This window comes from Macaca mulatta, chromosome X (assembly GCF_049350105.2).
Source record: "Macaca mulatta isolate MMU2019108-1 chromosome X, T2T-MMU8v2.0, whole genome shotgun sequence".
NCBI lineage: Eukaryota > Metazoa > Chordata > Mammalia > Primates > Cercopithecidae > Macaca > Macaca mulatta.
In genome coordinates this window covers 112637370-112659828 of record NC_133426.1, presented here as the reverse complement: position 1 = coordinate 112659828, position 22459 = coordinate 112637370, and the positions used below count along the sequence as shown (strand labels likewise).

General features: G+C 37.5%; 1 protein-coding gene across 3 annotated transcripts in view; it reads right to left on the bottom strand.

The window, feature by feature from the left end:
- The window catches only part of NRK (Nik related kinase), a 141376-nt gene extending 119269 nt beyond the window's left edge, over positions 1-22107 (bottom strand). For all 3 annotated transcript variants that reach the window (XM_077988118.1, XM_015127947.3, XM_015127948.3), the window contains exons 1-2: positions 21541-22107; positions 13868-13933 (exon numbers count right to left, since the gene is read on the bottom strand). In XM_077988118.1, the coding sequence (XP_077844244.1) occupies positions 13868-13933; positions 21541-21597 (123 nt within the window). In that variant the 5' untranslated portion in view covers positions 21598-22107. The remainder of the gene's footprint in view (positions 1-13867; positions 13934-21540) is intronic.
- Between the last annotated feature and the right edge of the window lie 352 nt (positions 22108-22459).

Here is a 22459-nt window from a genome sequence, read left to right as displayed (position 1 = left end):
CTTCCATATAAACCTACAGACACATCCTCAGGCACTAAATCTCTGTTACTGTAATTCATTCAACCTGAATTGTAGTTTTCTACCAAGTGCATAATGATATATAAAACACAAGTCAATAGCAAGGCGATTCACAACACCAACAGAACTCAAAAGATATGAGCACTTACAATGGAGATGGGAGCACATTACTATATACACCAGCTGCTGAGAGGCAGAAACTTTGCCTATTTTAAAATTACAAATTCTCCTGTTTTGTGGAGTGAGGAAGGCTTTACAGGTCAACCTCAATGGAATAATGAAAATAGCTACTTTGCTATTTATTTTTTTAAACAAATTATCTTTTATACATTAGCCAGCCATATGGATTTCTGTAAAGTCTCTCCTGATGCAACTCACCTATCACTCATACCACTGCCAGATTCATAAAAGTAGAGGAAATGGGGGGAGGTTTATCTGGAACGTACTGGCCTCATTCCCGGGTATCCCATCTGAAGGGCCTCAGAAAGGTAGGTTGACAGTGAGTTATACTTCACTAATCTCCTTCCCTTGAATCCAGACATTCAGATCTGCCTGAGAAGTCCTGAAAAGCATTTGGATGCAATGTAAAAGAATCATTTTCCATTTTAGTAAGGTTATGTGTCCCAGATTCCAACAAACATTTTGGTAATTTCCATCAAATAACCAACTAATTATGTCTGTATATTTTGGGGTGGGGGCAGTAGTGGTGGTGGTGAAGAAATCAGTCAAACCAATTTTCACATTGCACTGGCTGGGATATACACAGACTCTGCTCCCTACCAGTATCACCTCTCGATTTCACACTTCTTTTAAACTAGTAGGCACCTTTCTACTCACGTATGTTCCTCCTTGCTCTTAGTGCAGTAGGGGGGAAGATACCACTACCTCTTATAGAGTGAAATATGTTGTTAAAGTATGAAAAGGCATAAATCAAGCATATACATATGGTGAGCAACTGTTCAGACTGACAGGGTTTTCCTAGGACATGGGACGGAAAAAGCACCGCCCCCCACCACACACACATATACACACACACAGTGCAGGACCTGCAAAATAAACATTACTGAAGCTTTTAGAGTTTAACATTTCAAGCCATTTAATTTTCTTTTTTTGAAATTTACTAAAATGTAAGATAATTTTAAAAAACCATTACAGCAACTGCCAATCGTAGGTAGAAGGCCACAAGAAGCAAGGGCATTTGTAGGCTCTTATTTATATGTGTTTTTCTTTCTAACAGCTGCCAATCCTCCAAGTCAGGAAATATTTACACATATTCTAGACATCTTCCTGAAGGTATGAGACTCTCTTGAAGCCATCCTTATACTTGGTCATGCCAATAACACTACAGCAAACTACAGTACCCAGAGAAAAAATATACTCTTTCAAGCTTCCTAAATGACTCATTCAGCAGAAAGTAATAAAAAAGTAAGGCTAATATTTCCATCCTTTGGAAATATTTATCTCTACACAGTACCACCTTTTTATAGTCAGAATAGAAAGTTACTTAGGTGGTATAATTTTGAAAGGCCAACCTGTCTCCAGCATTGGCTTAACAGGGTGTCATTGCTCAGTCCTTTCCATCAAGGCACATCTGCAGAGAGCCCCTGTAAAAATAGTCATACGGGAGGGGGGTCACTTTTGCACATATCGTTTTAGTTCCAGAAGAAATTGTATCAAGCACCCATATGTATACGGTATTGTGCTAGTCCCAAAGAGATCACAAAGGTGATTAAGATAGATTTTTTGAACATAGCCAATGTTTCTCATAACATCTGCTTGTGGAATGATAATACTACTAATAAAAGGAGCATATGAGTGTGGGTAACAGAAAATATACAAAACAGTCTGCATTGAAATTTCTGCTTGCAATTTATCCCTTATGCCCTGCTGCCTAATATGTACAATGCATTTTACTAGGTATTCTAAGAATAGATTTGAAATTAAACAGTCCAGGTTCCTGCCCTTAAATAAATTCATGAACTATAGACTAATGAATTCTTAGGCATCCACCCCAAGCTTTGTAACTGGTTTTCTACTGTCATTGCAACACTTCATTTTGTGGAAAGGTGGGAGGAATTCAGCTGCTTGCAAAATTCTTGTAGAGGTTAACCATGAGGAAAGTCTTAAAGCTGTAATTTCTGTTCAAACCTGCATGCTCATCTGATGAGAACAATATAAGAACAATTTTACTTAAATAGCACACCTTGTATTTACCTCCTCACCTGCAAACCCCTACTGTTTCCATCCACCTGCTTAACTCTCTGCCTCTGCCACCCTCTAACCTTCTAAGCTATAGCCACTTAGACCTACATGTAATTTATTCAGCCCAGACTCTGGCATCTCTGTTCTCAGGCAGGGAACAAATGAGGGTCCCCTAAGTTTTACATATTTTAATCTTCACTCGTTTTCAGAAATGCATTCATTAGAAAATACACAAACTGTTTTTTAATGTGTTGATTTTTAAAATTCCTACCAGTCTGAAACCAATCATCTACAAGGGAAGCACTAACTTTCAATGAACCTTTGTTGTTTCCCTCTTTTCCAGGGATCCCAGTAGAAGCAATAAAACAAGAAAAACACCCTTGCCTCAGAGATGGGCCTCTGCCCACAAGAAGAGAGTGAAGAGGTTGACAGTAAGTACTTCTCTACCTTCTCATGGCTTCCAGGAGTCTGAGTAGAAATTTAGTCATGAGCTTTGAGTATCCTGTAAAGACTATCTGCTTGTCCACACCCATTTCTGAAATCTATTAAATTCCAGAAAAAGACCCTAAGACTAGACTGTCTTAGTGCCCATCAGGAAGGAAACAAATATGTTGGAGGGACACATCATTAATGATCTTCATTACCGACCTCAGCTCAGCAGTTTCTTATAAATTTTTGCACTTGGGCAGATTGTTTTTTCAACTGGCTAATCTAATTGAATGCTTTTTGACTTTGGCTTGTATCTGTTGAGCTCAATATACTATATTATGGTTAAGATACAGACCTGGGGTCAAGCAAATTTTGGTTTAAATCCTGACTTTGCAAGGCAATATCCTAGCTTTGTGAACCTGTTCAGTAACTCAAGTTCTTGAATCCTATTTCCTCATTTGTGAGATGGTAGGATGATGAAAACAGTGGCAGTCACCTCGTAATGCTCTTATGAGCTGTAAGCACTCAGTAAATGTTATCCGTTTTTAGAACATTGAGGTCACTATCTCTAAAGTGACTAATATTTAAATCTCCATCTTTTTTTCACCCAATTCAAACATTCAATAATTTAATTTATTTTATTTTACTTTTCTCAGAGTCAAGAAAAGCTGTCTTTCTCTGAGGATTCTTGGACTTCTCCTTTTAAATCATGGTAGTATTTTTGTTTTGTTTTGTTTTCTTTTCAGAGTTAATGATTTATACAAAATGTTACTGGCAGTGCTTAGAATATAATCAATCTTCTTTCCCTCAGGGGACCCTGAACAATCTAACCTTCTTTTCCTAGTCATAAAGGGACTCTGCCTAAGAAGTACAAACCCAAAAGGAGCTTTCTTAGTTTTCTAACACAATTACACATAAACTACCACCATATCATAATTTCTCCAATTGAAATAATACACAATTCACACTTCATTTTCCCTCTCTTTATCCTCTGGTAGAGGAGGAACTTATTACAACCTGGGTGTAGGTAAGCAGGAAAAAATAAAACTGCAGGATAAAGATCTGTTTATGTCTTTTTATATTCTTTGATATTTTAATTTAGTCTTACTGATAAGCTTCTTTTTAGAAGCCTGCCTTCAGAGTAGCCTCAGCATCATAAAATTATAAGAGGACACCCTCAGAGAGCTACAGCAGCACATTAATCTCCACGGGCAATTTTGGCACCACCCACACAACTACCTTAGACACAGATGCACAAGTATGGTACATTGCTGGAAGTCCTAAAATCAGGTTAGGACTATTCTTATTTCAAGAGTAACAACTGCTGAAGTGCTATTTTCCAAAGAGTGTTTTATGAAATGTGATGAGGACCTAGTTAACTAGTTTTTAGTGGTCAACTACTAGAGGATAAACTATAGGAAGAACTCTTGATACTTTAACCACCTTAACAGAACTTACTCTGAAAATCTGACCATAATTATATATATATACACATACATATATATGCAAAAGCAAAATAAAACAAAATTTGCTTTTTGATACACTAAAGATTACATTATTACTTCTAACACTGCCCAACCCACCCTCACCACTCTTTAAAGTGGTTTATAAAATAATATACAGATAAATTTTCCTAAGACTGATACATTAAAAATAGCATTAAATATATAAGTTTAGCAGCAATTAGGCAATTTTGTATGCCTATTTTTAGGTAACTGCATTATTTCCCCACAGAGATTTATACTTACGTTTCATAAGGATTTTCATAATTGGGATGTTTTTATCTGGTTGACCAAAGCCACCATGCTATAAAGAATTTATTAGTTTTGGCTTTTGTTTAGAAATGTGTATTTGTCTCCAAATATTTAAATTTATTTTTTCCTGCTCCTGGAAGAACTTTATAACAATCAACTGGATTAAGCATCTGCAGAAATGACATAATATATTTTGTGTTACCCCAATACACCAAACACATAATTTGAATTCCTTCTCAATATATATCTGTGAACATATTAAACAGATTAAAGTAGTTGTGAAAAATAATTATGACCTCTTGGGAGCAGAAATCCCATGACATTTACTTTCCCCTTTCATACCTGTCAGCTACTAACTGCTTCATCCTCCCTCAAGATTTATTGGGAAGCAAAAGAAAATTTTGGTATAACATATTAAGAAAAAGTCAAGCCTGCAACTCAGAGGCCTGGATTTTATTCCACAGTTGGAGAGTTGTCACGGCCAAGATAGAAATATTCCATTTTTCTCCAAGGCCTGTAAGCCTCAGCAATTTCCACTAATTTGGCCCCCTGAGTCTCAATTTATTTAGCCTATGCTGTTTTTTTCACCCCCATTGCAAATATTCAACCTGTTCTCTTATTGAGGAAAAGCTTCTTCTTGGAGTCTTATTCTTTAGAAGCTTCGTTAGACTTTCTACATCCAGGAACAAAAACAAAAAAACTATGTCCCAATTTCCTCTTTTCATTTTTTCCAACCTCTCTGATTCCTTTCCATTACCCATCACTCCCTCTTCAAATAAAGCAGTCACGGTCATACAGAAAATACTTCCTTCCTTATCTCTACTAAAACTAACTTAATAAAAATGACCACTCCTAAAAAATGTAGTCTGATCATTCTAACTAGCACCTAGTATGTAACATGGTACTTGGGATATAGTGTGCATTCAATAAATGTATTTTTTGAATTTTTATTACAGAATGGTTTACACATTCAAAGCAATGTTATTTAATAGGTAAATTTAATGTTCCCTATGCTAGAGTAGCCTGAGGGTTCCTTAAGAAAGACTAATCCCTACTCTTGAGGCACATTATCACAATGTCACAGGATGAAGGTGGAACCAAGACATAACTCTGGACTTGTAGCACTGTACTATGAAGGCACAATAGCCTAGTATGCCTGTGGCCTCAATTCAGCTTCAGCTTCAGCTCCTGCTTCAGAAACTTGCAATGTATAATGCATAGTGCTATGTGCTTTATGGGTGCTCAAGCATTATTTGTTGGCTGACTTAATTAAGCTATATTTGCAAAATGGCAAGGATGTGAAGAAACTTTCCTACCTAAAAAAAAAGCATTCACAGTGCTAGACATTTGGTAGGCAAATAAACAGTATAATTTCAGCCTTAAAGGAAAAATACTCAAATCCCCATCCAATAGGCCCAGTGAGTAGGCAACCCAAATGTCAGCACTGTGTTTCTGAAATGTAATTTAAAACATCATAAATTGTACGTCATCAACTTTGAGGACAACATTCCTTTCCTTCCTTTCCATTCCCATTCCCTGCACCAACTTCAAATCCAGAAAATATAACTAATAAACCTAAATCTCACCTGTCTGGTGAAGTTTGCAAGTAAAAGTGATGTGTCAGGCGTTGATTTATAACACCAAATTTAAGGGTGATGCATTGTTTTGAAAAGAAATTTCCATATTTAATGTTAATACTTTCAGAGTACAAACAATTCAGGAATTTGCTCCTGACTGTGACCTTCATATATCTCACTTAATCTACTCACCACCAAGAGACAGATGACTCCTGTGATTTCTTTCAAGGATGGATGCTTACTTATGGCCATGGTGTGTTTTTAGGTGTTAGAACAATAAGAAACTTGGGGTGGTCCCTTTCTTCCACCAGTATTTAACTGAATTTCAACTAGGCATTAGCATACATGGTAATTAGGCTCTATGCCCAACTGTAGAAGTTTACTCTATTTCAGGTGAATTTTTCCTTTGCTTGAAATGGTTGCCTTGAATCCTTTCCCATTCCTTTTTCTGTCCTCACCACCTGAAAATGGTAACGTAAGAGTAGGAGATTGATATTAGGGGTGCAGTCAAGACCTCACGAAGGGCCAAGGCAAACTCGTTCATTCTGGATATCCAATTCATTGTCTCACCTCACTAGTATTATGCTTAACAAAATGGTGTTAGATAACATATAACATACAATGTAGCATTCCTACCATCCCAATAAACCTGCTACCCAGTTTTACCTTCACATTGAGTGTCTTATTAGTTACTGAGCTAAAAATCAGGTCTCACTGTCAGGTGGTGAAATAGAAGAAAGAATAGAAAAACATGTTAAAAATAATTTTATTTGGTAAAAAGTGGAACTACTCCAGCTAATAGCCAATAATCATCTTCTACTGTGTAAGGTAGAGAAGCGACGATAGGATTACTATAATTATGCTGACGACAGTAAGGTTACATTTTACTGAGTGCCAGGCACTGTACTAGGTGCAATATCTCAGAGCCAGAAGAAAGCCTGGAGATTATTGAGTCTAATACTCAATAATCTTTTTATTTTATGTTTTATTGTTGAAGGAATGGGCCCAGAAAGTCAAGAGCACGTTTACTGTCAGTTACTGGGAGAGTCAGGTTGCCACCTCCAACTTTGCCACCCTAAAGGTCTTGGTCTATTTCTTAATACTGTGGTCTTTCTGTGTCTATTGCTCTTGGGGAAATTATTTGTTTTTAATAGTACCATTAAAAATGAGTTCCAACCTATTTTCTTTTTTCTAATATGGCTTCACATGGTCAAATACTAAACATTCCTCCAATTAAAGTGACGACCCATAAACTATGAGACTAGCAGTTAAAGGTGAGGAGAAAACTATGTTCTTTAACCCTACTGGGGCAAAAAAAAAAAAAAAGAAAGAAAGAAAAACAGTACCTTCTCTCCTAAAAAGAGAGAAAAATAGAACCCACAATTTCAAGTGAGGTTTGAACTGGCAGGAGGTGGGAGAGGGTGAGAGGATAGGCATCTAATTAGAGGAAAAAGAAGGAAAGGAAAAGGATTACAATAGTAGTGTGAGACTCAGCCTTCATTTCAACGTGCACAGACCTCAGCAGCCAGCTGGAAACCTGCCAGGGAACGAGGTCTTGGAAACAAGCTGGAAGACATTGGAGAGACTTTAACCAAAACAAACTCCAGCAGGGGATGTGGTTGGCAGCACTGAAAAAGCAAAGGACTCTATGAGTCACTCTGACATTAATTTTGAATGGTATCATGCTTCTATTTTGCAGTACAGGTTATTTATACAACATTTGGTACTGTCTAACACACACATATATATATGATATGTAAAATATACATACAGATATAGATGTTCTGTACTTATATATTATATTACAGACATTAGAAAAGAAAAAATCCAATATCTCACTATTCTAATCATTAATTCACCATTTTTTAATCTGCGTGTTTTAACATAGCTGTAATTGGGGCACACATATAATACGGAATACTTTACTTAAGACCTTAAGCATGGTTCTATGCTGTTAGATAACTTCATAAATATTGCTTTATAGGACAATGATATATTAACTTTTTAAAAAGTAGTTTACTTCCATCTTTTTAAACTATTGTCATTGAACTTTTTAAAAATAATAGAAACAATAATGATGACAATAACTGCCATTTAGCAGATATTTACCATATTCCAAATATAAGTGTGTATATATATGTATATTGTTTTGATATTTTATAGCAACTCCCAAGGTAGGTATTATTAGTCCCATTTTATAAATAAGGAAACTTAAACTTAGGTTAAGTGACTTGCTCAAGGTTATAGCTAGTTAATGGCTAAGTAAGCACTGAATCAGGTCTGCCTGGTTCAAAGCACGCCCTTTTTTTTTTTTTTTTTTTTTTTTTTTTTTTTTACCAGAATATGCTACGTTTCTTCTGCAATGTATATCTACATGTTTTTCTATGTCTGGGATGTTTATCATATATTTCCAAAAGTTGAATTATTGGTGTAAAGAGAATATTTTTAAAGTGTTTATTTACATACTCCAGATTGTTTTCCATGAGGGTGTTATCAGTGTATAGCACCACCGTCCCAAACATTTTTATTGTAATTAGAGGTAGAAAAAAAGAGGTAAAGTCAATGAGTGACAGAGGAAAATCATTCTGATGTAAATAAAGTTTCTGTAAGCATCTAGCTTCTATAACACAGAAGTTTGTACTTTGAAGATCTGATGTTAGAAATTATTGTCTATCTCTGGATCTGAGTAGGTACACAGAAAATTCTTAGGATTTATAAATGTGTACAGGAGGATCTAGCATATGGTAGATTCTTCAAGAACATTCAATTAAAAGGAATTAACGTGGACTTTTTGCTTTTGATGAGGATGTGAAAGTTGGAAAGAGTGCCACATCCAACCTCACAACAAGAATAAGCTGAATAATCTATGTAGTCATAACTTTTCTTCAATCTAGAGAGAAGTCTCAAGGCAACCAACTAGATTGAGGTCTGAAGAAAGACAAGCACCTGCAAAAAGAGATGGGACATAAGCACTAGCTCACCTGTGGCTATAGGCTGTAGAGGGAACACAAGGTCACAACAGAAGCAGGTATAAAGAATTCAACTAAATTTTTCTTTGTTTTTTTTTTTTAATTTTCGTGGGCACATAATAGGTGTACATATTTATGGGATGCATGAGATATTTTGGTTACAAGCATGCAAATTTTTTAGTGAATGGCTAAAGAGCAAACGTGGGTTAGCATGAGAGTATAGAACCCTTGGAAGCCTTAGACACAGGACAAATTTATACAAACACGCAGATTTATGGTACAGATCTGTTGGAGATGAGTAGCCACTGCAGTGGAAAAGGTAGGAAACCAGATCCACTTCCTTTCCCTTTCATGAATAAAAGTCTTAAGTCCTAGGGGAAAGGCAGCAAAGTGTATTCTCCCCAGAATAAAGATGAAGACCTACTGCAGCTGGGGAAAGGTAAAAAAAGAAAAAAGTCCTCCAATTCTGGGGGAAGGACAAGAATTAGTTGTGGGCCCAAACAATTAGAAGTATCCTACCACTAGAAGAGGGAAAGGATAACTAAGAAAGTCCCACTCCTGTGACACAGAGGCCCAGGATCTTACAAGACTGATGTTGAAGCATAAAAACAGAGCATTTCTCCCTGCCCACACCACCAGGCCAATGAGCACTTAATAAGAAGCAATAGCAGTATACCATCAGGGGAGGGCAACAACATGGAGAGAGAACCTGTCTGAGGCACAGATAGACAGGGAAGATGGAAAGTTGAGAAAAGAACAGGGATATTCAGAAAAACTCTCCAGAAGACCAACCCCCACATATGCACAAGGTATTAGAGGAATCTGAAGATGGTAGTGAACTGAGAGTAACCATATCAAAAACATAACTCAAATGTAGTTTATCTTTTTATTACATTGAATGAATTCTCATATAAACAACCTAGCTGAAACAGGGTGCCCATTTCAAGAAATAAGTACTATTTACTTTAGTCTCTACTGTTCTACAGACTATGTCATTTAAATAAAAATTATGAAATAAAGCAAAATAAAAAACATTCTCAAGAGACAAAGCAATCAACATAACCAGCCTCAGAGATGACTTAGATATTGAATCCATCAGAGAATTTAACATAACTATGATTAATGCATGAAATGTTTTAATGAAAAATATGAAAAATATGAATAGACAAATAGGGGATTTAAGTACACATGTTAACTATTAAACAGTCAGGTAGAAATGCTAGAAATGAAAAACAGTAGTATTGTTGAAGAATGTCCTTGACAGTCTCATAAGCACACTTGAAACAGCTGAGAAAGGAATAAGTGAAAGTGAAGATAGAAAAAGAATTGATCAAAATTGAAACACAAAGAGAAAAAAAGGATGAAACACACACAAACACACTCCAAAACAGAGCATTTAAGAACTGAGGGATAATATCAAAAGGCCTAACACATATGAAATTGGATTTCCAAAAGAAGAAGAAAGCAAATAGAGTAGAAAAAAAATATTTGAAAAGATAAAGGCCAAAAATTTCTCCCAAATAATGAAATATGTCAAACCACATGTCCAGGAAGCTCAGAGAACCCCAAAGATCTCTAAACATTATCTCAGATAAATATCCTTTCAACACACACACATACACCCCTCCAGACATTTCATATTTAAACTGCTGTAAAACAAAGACAAAGAGAAAAATCTTAAAGGAAGCCAGAGACAAAATACAAAGGAGCAAAGGTAAGAATTACAGCAGACTTCAGAAACTATGCAAGTCTGAAGACAAATTGGCATGTTTAAACTGCTGAGAGAAAGAAAAAATAATAACTCTCAATCCACAATTCTATACACAGTGTGAATATCTTTCAGAACTGAAGGAGAAATTAAGACTTTTCATACAAAAGCAGAGAATTCATTACCCAGCAGCCTTGGACTATAAGAAATATTAGAGGAAGTTTTTCAGGCTTAAGTTCTATATACCAGAGAGAAAGTTGGATCCACACAAAGAAATGAAGATTCCAGAAATGGTTAAAATGAAGATAAATGCAAAAGACTTTTTCTGACTTTTAATTGCTGTAAAAGATAATTGATTGGCTAAATTTTAAAAATAGTAGTAGTGAAAACAAGGAAAAGAATGAGTATAGGGAAAGTACAGTAGTTTTGTGGGTTTGTAGCAAATGTAAAAGCAAAATAGATGACAGCCATAACCCTAGTACACCAGTTGGGACACCACACAGAGAAGAGGTAGAATACTCCTTGAATCTAGACTGTGATTAGTTTAAGATGTACATTGAAAATCTCGATTGTGGTGGCAGTTATATGACTGTATGCATTTGTCCAAACTCATAAAGTTATACACTTAAAAGAGTTAATCTTACCAAATATATATTATACCCCAATAAACTCTGAGTTTTAAAAAAGGATATTCACATGCATAACTTACCTTTTTACCCTCTTACTTTTCTTCTTTTGGTGCCATCACAGTTCGTTATCACATGAATGATAATGAGCAGCCATCTTTCTGTGTTGCCTAATTTTAACCTTGCTTCTTACCTTATATGACTCTGTTCTTTATTTCTTACATCTGGTGACTCTGTACATTTGAATCAGAACAAGTATACACACACACACTTACACACACACCCTAAGGAACTAAAATGTGCATAGAGCCATGGAGACTGTAAATGTACCATAAATATTCTATGTATGAGATGTAGGTATCTATGTATAAGGTGGCAAAACTGACCTAGATCACATAAATGTTAAATAATCGTTCAGCACAGGATGCAATTGAGGTAGCATAAACAATATATTTCAGTCTATATCATATCACCGTCTACAGCTTATTGGATCTGTTAATAGATATGATCAAAATGGTTTGAAAAGATTTGGTCATGAATACTAACATTCCCTCTGTTCCCTATATTCACCAAGGTTCTTTCTGTTTTTAAGACCTGTCCACATGCTATTTCTACTACTCAGTTTCTATGCTATGGGTGCTTTATTTAATTTATTATTTTATTATTTTTATTTTTTAAGAGATAAGATCTTGCTCTGTCACCCAGACTGGAGGGCAGTGGTATAAACATAATCCACTGCAGTCTCAAGCACCTGGGTTCAAGTGATCCTTCTGCCTTAGACTCTTGAGTAGCTAAGACTACAGGTGCACACCCACTGCACCGGGATAATTTTTTCTTTTTAATTTTTTGTAGAAATGGTGTCTTGTTTTGTTGCCCAGGATCATCTCAAAGCTCTGGCTTCAAGCAATCCTCCTGCCTTCATCTCTCAAAGTATTGGGATTACAGGAGTGAGCCACAGCAGCAGGCCCTATAGGAGCTTTGTGCAAAGTTTAAAAAGCATCCTCCATTCCTACTTGGGCAGATGAATAAGAAAAGAAGCCCCTCTGTGTAGATTAGTCCCAAAGTTGCAAGACTTGGCAAGAAAAAGGCACCCTTTTCTGAACAAGAAAGAAGCCCCTTCCTCTGGGCTTATATTAAGACACCTCTACACAACCTATATGTAGAGGACCTGTGATCAGTCTGCTGTAAGGATCAGCCTAAGGACAGTAATCCGTTTTTTTAGCAACAGGCCTGGGAAAAAAGAGCACTGCAATTGTATAGAACATAACACAAGATTGAGAAAATGTCAATTCCCCTTATTAGAGAGTAGAAAGGTACCTGATCAGTGTGATATGGCTACTAAAACACTCTGCCCCAAACCAGCACTTAACACTGTCCATACCTCCACCTAGAATGTAGTAACATCATCCTCCACAACCACACCTTTTTTTGGTTACCTCACGTTTATCCTCCTGATATCAGTTTAATGGTCACTTTCCCTTTCCAGGGAGTGGGAGATCAACACTGACCTTTCAATCTAAATTAAACCCCCTTGCTTTATGCTTTTATATCACCAAGAATTTTCTTATAGATCTTATATCACAGTTGCAATTACAGTCATCCCTCAGTATCTGTGGGGTACTGGTTTCAGGGCCTACCGTGTACACCAAAATCAGGGGATGCTCAAGTCCCTGATATACAATGGCATAGTAATTTTTTTTGCATATAACCTATGCATATACTCCAGTATAATTTAAGTGAGACTAGATTACTTATAACATTTAATTCAATGTAAATGCTATGTAAATAGTTGTTACACTTTATTGATTAGGAAATAATGACAAGAACAAAAGTCTATACATTATGCATTTTTTAAATTTTTGATCCAATATTGGTTGAATCCATGGATGTGGAACCCACAGATACAGAAGTTTACAGTTATTTGTGTGCTTACTTATGTAATGCGTGGCTCCAACAACCCCCACACATATAACATATACAAACTTAATCAACACATTTCTCAACCATAAGCCACAAAAAAGCAGAGACCTTATCTGCTTTGTTCATCATTTTATTCCCAGAGACTATCACAGCATCTGCACATACTTAGTGTTTAATAAGTAATCACTAAATAAATTCAGACTTTTTCTTGTTAGATTCTTTAGCAAATTTTATCACACATGTGCACACTCAAGTACACAGTATGATATAGAATGTTATGGAAACATTCCTTTTAATAATATTCAGTTTTCAGTTGAATGTGAGTAATTAGAATGGTATGGATATATACTATAATACGAGTGATATCTTATTGGGTATATCTTATTTGAATTACTTCCATTTTCCATTGGTGACTTTATTTATTTTCCGCTAATTTTTAGATGTTATGTTTGGTTGGTTGGTTCACTACAGATTAGCCAATCCATTACTTTTGTGATAATAAACAGTAATTCTTACAGGTGTCACTGGGCTATCTAATTTGGTTTCTCTCTCAAAGTGAAATGCCATATTTTGGCATTATGTGATTTGCATTGTGAAAGTCTGACTCACAATCTTTGTTGTCATTAGAAAATGAAGAATGAATAAATAATGTAAGTCAACTTACCAAATAGATTCTGCCATAAGTACCAAGGCCAATGGTTTTATCTAGTGAGAATATTCCAGTTGGATCCTGCAAAAAAGTAAAACAAAAACTGTCAATCTTTGTAGGAAATTAGGCGAGCATTCAACTATCTTAAGCAGTATTTCCAATCTTCCTTGTTCTGTTTAAATTTACATGGGAAGAACCTAAATGTCATTTACCAAAAGAATAGACATGTCACAATCTCCTTGAACTGACTATATTCATTTATTAAAAAGAATAAGCAGTATGGACATTAAGTAGTCAAGTAATTATTTATCTTAAAACTGTAAAATGCACACAATTATGTAAGACTGAGGCATAACAATGAGGTAATTAGAAAGATAAAATAGAAATAAGTTCATTTACTTGCAATGGAAGTACTCTTTTATTTTAATATTACTTTTTTTTTTTTTTTTTTTTTTTTGAGACAGAGTTTCACTCTTGTTGCCCAGACTGGCGTGCAATGGCGCGATCTTGGCTCACTGCAACCTCCGCCTCCTGGGTTCCAGTGATTCTCCTGCCTCAGCCTTCCGAGTAGCTGGGATTACTGGCGTGTGCCACCACACCCAGCTTATTTTGTATTTTCAGTAGAGACGGGGTTTCTCCATGTTGGCCAGGCTGGTCTCAAACTCCTGACCTTGTGATCCACCTGCCTCAGCTTCCCAAAGTGCTGGGATTACAGGCGTGAGCCACCGCGCCCAGCCGATATTATTCTTTTGAGTGATAACTAGACAAGCAGAAAATTTAACATGCAACAATAATGACTAGATGTTGGATACAAAGTTTAGATGACTTACTTGAATTACAGGTTGATGCAAAAGTAATTGTGGTTTTGGCATTAGAATAATGGCAAAACTGCAGTTACTTTTGCACCAACCTGTAACAGCTCTTAAGAAAGAAATACCATCTCTAAATATGAATGACAAAGCAAGATCATGATATTAAAAGAGCATCATTTTAAGAAAATTAGACAATTTTTTAAAAGTTGAACTTTGCATCTGCTAAATATCTGTTCATGGCACAAAGTGACATTTTCTGTGACTTAACCCTAAATGTGGCATCATAGGAAACAAAACATAACATGTTTTGGGATAGAGTTGTGAGGCTTCCATAGTTATCTTCAAGTATTGTTTTCTTACCTTTAAATATGGGTACTCCTTGATTGTTCACCACAAAACACGGTTTCTTGAATTTTATCACTGTTTGAACTTTTAGTCTAGCAGCCTATTTTGCTATTTTAGTAAAACTTATATGAGGCATGAGTAGATGCCAATTTATACACAAAATGGTAAGAACATTGGCAAATTCTTAGAAATTCACATACCTTATTGAAAGTTTATTTTATATACACAAACGTTGTTTAATCCTGTTTGAAAACATTTTGATTGCTGTGATAAATACAAGCTAAACAGGAAAACTACTGAGCATATGCAACTTAGATGAATGAAATTATAAACTCCTTAAAACTGCCATGATATTTGTGTAATCTAGCAAAACTCTCATAGGAAAATGACACAGCTTTGGGATTACATCATTCAATAAGTATCCAACTGGACAGAGAGTCAGAAGACTTGAATTTTAGCCCCAGCTCTACCATTAATTAACTATATGACTCTGGGTAAGTTATTTATTCTCTCTGGGATTCAGTTTTCACATATATAAAATAAAAGTATTGGGATAGGTAATCTCCCAGCTCTAAAATTCTACAGATGAAAATCACAACCTATCAATCATTCTAAAATCTAGATGTTTCCACTGAATTGATAAAAGCATTGTTAGATAAAGCAGAAGCCTAGCAGCTTAGTTTTTCAAAATGATCATCAAAGATCACAATACACAGTTATTTCAAACAAACAGTTCAGGAAATATACTCCCAACAAACATGTAATTTATCTAAAAAGACAATTTTTAGGATCTAAGAAGTAAAAATAGATCATTATATTATCCTTATTATTAAGCGTATCACTTTTGTTATAACTCATTGAAAGATTTATAAGAGAAAAGCCAACAAAAAAGTTACTAGGGACTGACTTGAAGCCTTTATCACCGTAGCATATTTATGTGATGGATATCATTGAGGGATTTATTTTAGACATTGTTAATTCTGGAGAAACAGTCTTCGGCCATCTGTCAAAATAATCAAACATGTTACCTGATTCCTATTGGTAAACTATTCTTTGCTATAGTTAACGCTGCATTTTAGCTGGAAAAGATAACGTATATTAGAGAATTATTGTAACATCTGTACAACCTGTATTTTTGAATCTTTGAGCACAGTCTTAAATTTCTTTATTCCTTTCTCTAGTCCTCAATAACATAAAAACTTTACCCTGATTTGAATACAGTTATCTAACTATTCAAAAAAGACACCAAGGAAATAGACTAGAATAAAATGCCTGTAGAAATTCATGGAGGCCTCATATCTATGTCAGGAAACTTGTTTTCTGCTCTCAAATGACCAAACCATCTTTCATACTCATGTTTAATAAAAGAACATTTAAAAAATTTAACTTTAAAGGCAGCTCAACTTAGTATTCATATATTCTAAGACTATATTGTTTTCTTTAGTCCTATATGCTATTTTTAGTTCCCCATCTCCATGCTACTCCCTTTCAAAACTAAACATTAAATTGGGGAAAAGAGGAGAAGGACTATGCTTAATACTAGGTTAACAATGCCAAATTCCTCATATATTTTGGACTTACAGTCAGAGCAAGTTTATTTTGGATTTCCAAGGAAGGAAGAATTGGAAGGGAACAATCTTTTTGGTCACTGTGAAAACAAAAGTTTCATGTCAGAGGGGTCTCCATAATTATTTGGTCCTTTCCTCTGCCCTGCCACCTTGGGATAAGAAAAACAGAAGAGGATAGATGTTCGTATCTATGACTGCTATACCAATTTGGAGATTATTTGGGGGGTTGGTGTGTCTTGATGTCCCATTTGGGTATACAAAATGGTCAGTAAAGAAGAAATTAATTTCTAAAGTTTGTCTTACAATAAATTACTAAAAATCTAAGTCTTAAAACATTTTTGAACCATAGACAAACCTGTTGTACTTTCGTTATCTCTTTCTATGCATCTAAATTATCTTCTGCAGTTTAAAAGTCCTAGTCTCCCTGCCCACTGAAATCTCAAATTCTCGGGCGTTGTTTCTGTCTCCTGAATTCAAGAGCAGGGAAGAAAGACCATCTTGATGGCTAATCTTAATAAAAGCCAGGGATGGGAGTAACTGGAAGGAAAAGAGCCAATAGAAAGCAGTGTTAACTGGTCAAGGGAGAGAATTTCAAAGCAGAGGCTGATCCACAGAACCAAATACGGCAGAGATTAAGGAGAAAAGGGAACCAAAAATGGTCAACATGAGTAGCAAGAAATTTCAAATTTAGGATAGTAAAGGAGAGTGAGGAAACACTCTCCAGCAGTCAGGCTGCAAAAAGGAGGAGACTGCACAGTACCTTGAAGGAGATAGCAGAGGCTTTTCTCCTTTTACTTGTAATATTAGAAACAGCAATCTTATGAAAAGAGTTTCTGGAGAGAGAACATGAAAGGGATGGATATGGCAAGATGAGTGCCAGAGTGAGTTTCAGAGATAGAGGAATGGGCTTCACAATTTACATGGTGGCATTAAAGGGGAAATCTTTTCCTCCAGACCAGTGTTTCTCAAACTGTAGACTGTATAGACTCTCGCTACATGAGAATCATCTGGGTAATACTGTTAAAAATACAGATTCCTTGGACCTATCATAGAATTATGAAATCGGAATTTTTGATGATGGGTCCCAAAATCTCGAAATTATTCTTAATTTTTGTGCACTGTTCTTGTGCACTACCATATGAAAACCATTGCTCTAGAAACTGGAGAAGAAAAAAGACAGAAAATAAACTGATGTGCAGTGTTATGCGGAGGTGATGCTCTATATATATGCAATTGAGGATTATGCTGAATATTTCAATCATAGTTGACTGAAATGAAGGTAAAACTGCTTCTAAACAGGGGCTAAGGAACTTGGTAAAGTGTGAAATTTCTCATGACCAAATGTGGATAGCAGGCTTGGTCTGGGTAGAGCTGGAAGTCATACTTAAATATAAGCCTAATGTATTTCAAATATAGTTTTTGGATCATGTGCTATTTCAGATAACCTCTGCCACTACTGTCCCCTCAAGGCCTGTCTAATCCTGACCCCAATATAGATTAGGACTACACATGGCAGTGTCAAATACCAAGGCCACAGCCGTGAGGAATGTCATTACCATACTGGGCACAGAAGGCAAAGGGGATAGTCATAGTGAAAGACATGACAGATTTGGAGAGGAAGAAATAGTTTCCAGTCTCAAGGACACAGGCACACTAGGAATATATATATATACACACACACACACACACACGCATATATATACACATACATACACACACACGGTCATATATATATGATTATATATATATACACACACACATCAAAACAAACATATATATGCGTGTGCGTGTGTGTGTGTGTATGTATATATATACACACACATAGAGAGAGGCAAACACACACATCCCTAGGTATTGCTGGTGGGCAAGGTGAATATATATACATATATACACACATATATTACAAAGATATATATCAAGACATAAAGCTTTATACTTCTCTTTTCAGAAAGGAAACACAAACCACAAATCTCTGCACTTTCTTTTTTGTTTTTTCACCTACAGAAAATATTTATTCAATAGAAAATCAGAAAATTACAGTAACCCATTAATTAACAAACATAATGGAATTGATCTATTGTAATTACATTGGCTCTCTTATTTTGTCTCTGACTTTAGTGCATTATGTGAAAAAGTTATATCATTGTATAAAAGTGAAGGTTTTAATTTTGAAAGTTATATAATTTTCTCACCCTTTCTTGTTTCCCAGTTTTCACTCCTGCTTACTCTTTTGGGTTCAAAAATAATATCTATCTAATAACAAAAATACCAAATAACCTACCAATTTCTTCAAGTCTCAATTTGTAAAGCAAGTTTATCCTCCCTCAAGGGTCTTTGTCTTGTGGTCATTTAGCTGGCTAGGCCTGCAAAGGACATAATGTGTCCATTTTAAACTAGAGCCATATTTATTTATTCTTCCACATTCTGAATGTTTTTTCTCGGTTTGCAACTCCAAGGTTTGAATCTTCCCTCATTGTCTGGCTGCTGCCAAATTGGTATACTTGGTGTTTACAGATGGCAATTTTCTGACCTTCACATATGTCCTATTGAGGATAATTACTGCAAGGGATACCATCATATGAAGGTTTCTTTACTTGCTTTATCAACTCTACTTTGCATCAAAATGCAAACTTCAACACAACTGATTCAGATTTCTCTTCACCTCTTCATTTGCTTTTATTTCTTCAGAGTCAGAAAATAAATCAAATGTAAAGAAACCCCAAATCGCTGAAAAACGTAACTCAGTGACCAAAGCAACAATAACTTTCCATGTCTAAAAATTTGATAGTAAAGAAAATTCTAAAGGGCATGCTACTGCTCTTCTGCTAGATTTCTTAGGGTTTGAATCTGGGTGTTTGAGGACAGGGGAGAATTATGCATAAATTGCTCAGAGAGTGAAAACCCACAAATGAAACAAAATGTCTCATGCATAAAATTTAGAAATTGTTAGAATCTGAGGACTTTATGAGACTTTCATGAAGTCTGGAAAATGAGGCCAAGCATCAATGTCCTGAAGTTTTGTATCTTCTCGCTACTACTCCCCTTACATTAAAAACCAACCTTATCTTTCTACCCTCCCCACACACCCACTCCACCAACCTCCAGGAAACTAATATTCCACTGAACTGCAATGTAAAGACTGCAGCCTTTCCTCTTATCTCCTGGGCTCCACCAAATTCTTATGTCCAGGGCCATGACCGGGTCAGTTAGTCTGGGCCACTTCCCCCATTTTTTCTTTTCTGTGTGGCAGTAAAACCTTTTCTTCTTTTTTTCCCTTGGGTTTGGAATTCCCTGCCCTATCATTTCTATGAGGTCTTTCCCATTCACCCGTTTAGTGATATTTAGAAGGGAGTTTATTTCAGTTTGCCCACCTGCCTGCATCAGTTTCACATATCTGCCCTAGTTTGCTTTTTTCTCTTTTCCCAACCATAGGCAGAGAATGTTGGAGGAAGGGTAACATTTTATTCCTTGGTTTTATACTTTTACTTGGGTGCAAATCTAGTCTGAATATAAAAGTTCTGCTTAGAAAGGAAACCACCAATTGAGGCCTCCATAGTCCGGAAATCTCATGTATTCACACTGAAAGGAAGAAATTCTGGGTGCATGCAGAATGAGAAAAGATTTAATTTTTAAAAGTTCTGTGATATATTTTATGAAGCTACATAAATAACCGCAACACTAATATCTGTAATTCACGTTTGCACTGATTTTTTTAAATGGCAGAGAACAATTTGGTAAAATGTTACCCGTGTGTACCACCTTACCTCTCCACATACAGCATCTAGTGTAAAATCATATAGGGAAGGCTTTGGGAATGCCCTATTTTTGATCGAGACAGGCTTCTGTCACAATCAAAAACACATTCTTTAAATGCCAAATATGTGTAAAATTAAGTCAATCGACTTTGAATAGTCCTATAACCTTAAGGTTAATATTTAGCTTTTTTCAAAGCAAGCAGGACACTGTCCTGAACTACAGTTGCCTGGTGATCATTCCAGCGCAGTGCCTGCTTATTCCCTTTCGGAGAATCCTGGGGCCTTTTGCATTCAAGACAGGGTGCGAGTGAAATGCCAATCTAAAAAGGGAACTTGAAACACGGATTTGGGTGGAATCCAATATTAGCCACAAACCAGATGCCAATGAAATAAACTGCGCTGCCAAAATAATAAGTCTACTAATTACGATGGCGATAATAGTTTACCAATCAATTACAACTCTAGAGGAAAGCTGGGCATTCGGGAAAAGAAGAGCCCACAAATTAAAACCACAAGAAAAAGCTAAATCTGGTTGGGCAAAGAACACAATATTAAAAAAAAAAAAAAAAAAAAAAAAAAATGGAGTGTGCAGAATTCACTCCTTCCCCAAACGGCGTCGACTTCTTTCACTCTCAACACTAAATCAGGAACATTGCCCTGGCAAGAATAAGGTTTTAGAAAGTGTATTAGAAAATAAGAAAAGTGGGACCCAAACGCCTCAATTTTCTAGTCGCTGTCACCTAAAAGTAAAGGTCACCCCGCAAGTAGGCATCTCCGACGGCAAAAGCAGCAGCAAAGGACGGGGCGGCGGGATAACAGGGAGGAGTACTCAAGAAGACACGCGACGTTGCACTTTTTGGCCTCTGTTGGAACAAGCGGGCTAGGACAGGTACTGGAGCTCCGCTAGACAAGGCGGGTCACATATTTAAAATGCCCCGCTGTTTAGGGCCCGCAGCACCCCACTGCCATCTCTTCTCTCGGTCTCCCCTTCCCACCACCCCGTGCCTTTGCCTTTCGTTGGAGTTTGGTGCGGTCCGGGTGCCCAGGGGGCGCCTTTTCCGCATGCCGGCCCAGGGGCCCCTTCCGCGCCCGCGGGACCCGTCGAAGTCCTGGTCTAGCCCGTTTTGAGGGCGTCCGCTCCCTCCCCCTGGTACTCAGAACCCACCAAAAGAGAGCATTTCGGGGGGCGATGGGCGTCCTCTACTCACCGGCAAGTGGCCCAGATCCGTGACCTCCCTGTCCCTCCAGCCCCCAGGTCCCGCCATGGCTTCGAGGAGCCGAACGGGAGTGGGCGACTGAATTGGGTGCGCGCAGTCTGAGGTAGAAGCGGATGAAGAGTTGAAGGGAGGAGAGGGAAAGGGGGAGGGCGGGAGAAAGGAGCTGGGGGATTGGAGTTCGTGGCGTGGGAGATAGAGGAGGGGAAACGTGGAGTGAAAAGAGTTGGGAGTGGAGGGAAACCGGAGTTTGTGAGGCGGGAAAGCAGGTTGAGCTAAGGCAAGAGAGGAGCCTGAGCGTCTGTCCTGGAGTTGAAGAAGCTAGAAGGGTGCTCCGCGGCGAGAGCGCTGTGTCTGCCCCGTCAGGGTGCGCCTCTTTCAGGGTAGGGAGGGGGGCGGTGCAAGGAGAAGGGACCCGGGAGCAGCTCGAAAGGGATTGGTGCAGCGTCACGTCGCCAGGTGGGCAGCCGCCCGGCGGGGAGGCAGGCTAGGAGGGCCACCGGCCGAGGGAGGTGCTGAAGGACTATAACGGTTTGCGAGCAGGCCCTTCGCGGCCTCCCCCGGCCCTCCCGCCCCCTCCCACATCCACTGCTGCGCCAGCCGCCCCTGCCCCCACCCCCGCTGGCGAGTGTTCCACAGGAAACTTTTTCCAGGCAGCTGCCAGCCCCGGAAAACCGGTCCCGCTCCGCGCCGCTCCCAGTCTGGGCCCCACAGCCCTGCCACAGTCCAAACAACCCGCGCCCTAGACTTCCCAAGAAACACTTGTGACTTTTCTAGTTGTCTGTTTTCTCTTTCTGTCCCTCTGATTTTATCGCCCAATTTATTGCAAAGACCCACCAGTTATAGAAGGAAATGAATTGCCACGGGTTGGGAATCAGTCCTAGGCGAGCACCTATTTGAGCAGAAGAAGGCA